Source organism: Myotis brandtii, unplaced genomic scaffold (assembly GCF_000412655.1).
Source record: "Myotis brandtii unplaced genomic scaffold, ASM41265v1 scaffold3668, whole genome shotgun sequence".
Classification (NCBI taxonomy): Eukaryota; Metazoa; Chordata; class Mammalia; order Chiroptera; family Vespertilionidae; genus Myotis; species Myotis brandtii.
This window is the reverse complement of record NW_005364096.1, coordinates 1-4,168: the sequence shown is the minus strand read 5'-3', so window position 1 is coordinate 4,168 and position 4,168 is coordinate 1. Positions and strand designations below refer to the sequence as shown.

At 43.5% G+C, this 4,168-nt stretch overlaps 1 protein-coding gene across 1 annotated transcript in view; it reads right to left on the bottom strand.

The window, feature by feature from the left end:
• Positions 1–3,943, bottom strand: part of LOC106727109 (aldehyde oxidase 4-like) — a gene marked incomplete at its 5' end in the record, with an annotated part of 14,270 nt that extends 10,327 nt beyond the window's left edge. The window contains 2 exons of the mRNA XM_014544488.1: positions 2,005–2,133; positions 3,848–3,943. Of these exons, the coding sequence (XP_014399974.1) occupies positions 2,005–2,133; positions 3,848–3,943 (225 nt within the window). The remainder of the gene's footprint in view (positions 1–2,004; positions 2,134–3,847) is intronic.
• Between the last annotated feature and the right edge of the window lie 225 nt (positions 3,944–4,168).

Genomic DNA, 4,168 nt, shown 5'->3' with positions numbered 1-4,168 from the left:
ACTGGGGATGTGCCCGCAACCCAGGTACATGCCCTTGACCGGAATTGAACCTGGGACCCTTCAGTCCGCAGGCCGACGCTCTATCCACTGAGCCAAACCGGTTCTGGCAGGGATATTTCTTTTTTAGTGTAGACATTCATCACTATAAACTTACCCCTTATTTCTATAGAGTAGACCACTAGGGTATAATTCAGTGATGGCGAACCTATGACACGCGTGTCAGAGGTGACACGTGAACTCATTTTTTTGGTTGATTTTTCTTTGTTAAATGGCATTTAAATATATAAAATAAATATCAAAAATATAAGTCTTTGTTTTACTATGGTTGCAAATATAAAAAAATTTCTATATGTGACATGGCACCAGAGTTAAGTTAGGGTTTTTCAAAATGCTGACACGCCGAGCTCAAAAGGTTCACCATCACTGACCTAGAGCCTCGAGAAGCCTTAGTGAGCCTCCAAAACTCTTGGTAATCAACCCACCAAGGAGCCCATTGAAGAGCTGCAGGCGACCTGAAGGGTGACCAGGTGACAAGTTGCACTCCTGTCCTTCTAAGGAGCGCTCTCCGCATTTGCTGGACACTGCTCTGCCCAAACTAGACAATAGAAGCCAGTGTGTGGAAAGGCTCCCTTCTAGACTTCCTATATTTTTAGACTTCAGATAAAGAACTTTATTTTGTCTCAAATGTGTCTGGCAATATTTACATAGTCCTAGAAGAAGGTTTCTGTTGTCAGCTGAACTTTGCCCATGGACAATGTTATTATGTTATTCTTATACAGAGGCCCAGTGCATAAAATTCACACATGGGGAGGGGTCCCTCAGCCCTGCCTGCCAAGCCAGGAAGCCAGGATCCCTTGGGGGATGTCTGACTGCTGGTTTAGGCCTGATCCCTGTGGGCAGGATCGGGCCTTAACCAGCAGTCGGACATCCCTCTTGCAATCTGAGACCACTGGCTCCTAACCACTCACCTGCCTACTGGCCTGTCCCCCTACTACTCTCCCTGGCCTGCCTGATCGCCCCTAACCACCTCTGCCTTGGCCCCACCACCATGGCTTTGTTTGGAAGGACATCTGGAGGGTCATCTGGAAGATGTTCGGTCTAATTAGCATAGTACCCTTTTATTAGTATAGATGTATTTTTTTTTTTTTTGGTGCATGCAACTATCACTATTATTTCCAATATTTTTTCATCACTCCAAACAGAAACTCTATAACCATGAAGCAATAACTCCCCATTTGCTCCTCCTCCTGACTCTTGGCACCCTCTAATCGCCACTTTTTAAAAGAACCCCATCTGTAAGGGCTTCCTACAAGGCATAAGGTGCCTCAGCAGAAAAAGGCTGGAGGAGGCCTGGGGCTTAGGGTGGGGCTGGAGCAGGTCACAAGTGGCTAAAACCATAGATGAAGCACTGACCTTGTTATCGCTGCAGAAGGGACTCTCTAAGGAGCTCCCAATGGCGTCCACAAGGGAAGGAGTCAGGTATAACAAGGCCAGGCCACACCAAGGCCAGCCTAGAGTGTTCTGCCTCTATCCTCTGTGCCCTCTCTTTCTTGGACTTTACAAGGGTCTGAAATGTAGGCTAGGAAGCTTATGGGGTGCTGGGGTGCAGGGAGGGACATCAGAGAAGCCAGCCCCACCCCTTTTCTCCCTGTAGGCCCAAGCTGTTAAGTAGTAGAGACACTGCAATTTGAAGCACATTTTGGAATTTTGGACTGAACATTTTAACTATTGAATGAGATGGTTTATGCAAATAAAAGTGATCGATGAGTTTTTAATGATCTTAGGTTGATTAGAAAAATTATAGGTAGATTTCCCTCAAGGGGAGGGAAGAAGAGGCCCACAGAGGAAGCTTCAACCACTCGAAGTCTCACTACCTCTTAGCGGAGCTCCTAAAACCAGCTGCTTGACCTTTCTAAGCTTCAACTTCAGTTCCCATAAAAGGGGATGGGGCAAGGTTATTTCCAGCACTGTCATTAGGTGACTGAGAAATGAAAGAAAAGTCACCTGCACCGCTCTCCCGTTGATGTCTGTCCCCATGGACGCTGCTGTGATGGAGGCATTGGGCACGGTGACTGTGCTTGTTTCCGACAGGTGGATATAGGAGACAGGGATGTTCAGTTCCCGGCTAGCCACCTGCCAGAAGCAAATGAAAAACACTATTGATATCATTGACTCTAAGCCTCCCTCCCCCCAAATTAAGAGCTTTTAATTTTAAAAAAAATATATATTTTTATTGATTTCAGAGAGGAAGGGAGAGGGAGAAAGAGATAGAAACATCAATGATGAGAGAGAAACACTGATTGATTGCCTCCTGCATGCCCTGCACTGGGATCAAGCCTGCAACCCCCGGCATGTGCCTGTGACCTCCTGGTTCATAGGTCAATGCTCAACCACGGAGCGATGCCAGCCCGGCTAATTTTTTTTGAACTGAGTATAAAATCTGGCAATCCTTTAGGGACAAATATTTAAGATAGTATCTTGGGTCTGACATGTAGATTCTGAGTTTGAAGACTTTTAATGACACTGTAAAAGATCCATACCATGTGCTTTCTTTTATACTGGTTTCATAGAAGCCATGTGGCATATGGTCATTCTAAGACATCAGTTCAGTAGGACTCACATAGGCCAGACTGAGGTCTCTGTCTTATTGGTTTACCTTCATCTTCTCCTTGTGGCTTACATGCATTTAGCAGATTGTGTTTGTCCCACGGACATTTTGTAGGTGTAAGGGTTTTGTTTTAAAGAAGCAAGATAGATTCAAAGAAGGCTCTGTGGATTTTTGTGATTTTCTAATTCCAAGCACACTATTAAGTAATAGTATTTCCTTAAAGAAAATATCTTCTATTTCTCATTAAGAGAAAAGCTTTGGCCCTTGCCGGTTTGGTTCAGTGGATAGAGCGTCAGCCTGAGGACTGAAGGGTCCCTGGTTCAATTCTCAGTCAGGGCTCATGCCTGGGTTGCAGGCTCCATCCCCAGTAGGAGGCAGTCGATCAATGCTTCTCTCTCATCATTGATGTTCCTATCTCTCCTTCTCCTTTCTTTTCTGAAATCAATAAAAAAAATATATTTTTAAAAAAGATGAAAGCTTTGCCCCCACCCACTCACATTGTTTTATTAATTGATTTCAGAGAGAGGAAACATCAATGATGAGAGAGAATCATCCATTGACTGGTCCCCTTCTTCCCCTACTGGGAATCTAGCCCGATACCTGGGCATCTGCCCCAACCAAGAATCGAACTGAGACCTCCTGGTTCATGGGTGGACACTCAACCACTGAGTCACACCGATTGGGCTACTCACATTGTTTATTCAAATTTCATATTCAACAAAATCTTATTTAATAATTTATAAAGGAAAAATTTCCTATTGAAAATAATCTCTTCCTCTTCCAACAGTAGTATTAGGAAGATTGCTTTGAATTAGCACACATAATGGCCCATCATTGGTGTTGCTAAGTAGATTGTGAATAATAAGAACATAATTTCTCATCTTATTAAACACATTCATTTCTAATGAAGATTTGCATTAACACAATGTAGCTTTGAGCAGTTGCCTTAAAGCCGAAAAATACTTTATCTTTGAAAACTGGAATCACATTTTTCAGAAGACCTTGATGGGACCTGGTTCTTTAGTATGCAGGAAGAATAATATTACATATTTTCTCAATTCTAATACCCACTTCCATCAGTCTCCTGTATTCATGTGTTCCTGATACCAAAATGAACGTTACAATTGACCTGTGCATTTAGTGTGATGGTATTTCTCCTGCTCAACAAGAAAGAAGTTGTTAAACTGCCTGTACGGTGTGATAGTCTTCCACAGTGGAAAACATGGATACTTATCTCACCTGGATCATTTTGGTGTAAAGGCCTTGTCCAATTTCACAGCCACCATGAGCCACCAAGACAGAGCCATCGGTGTAGATGTGGACGAGAGCGGCGGCCTGTGGGGGAATAATTATAATACCGTTTTGAAAAACCAAATGTTGCCTGAGTTTAGTTGAGGTTACCAGATGAACAGTTTGCTTCATTGAGTCAATCTCTCATTGTTTATACTGGAGAAGAAAGCTATTATTGGTGGCTACAGACAACCCCTTTAACACCCTCCAAACTTAGAAAGCATGTCAAACTTGCAGCCCACGGGCCACATGTGGCCCACAACGAATATT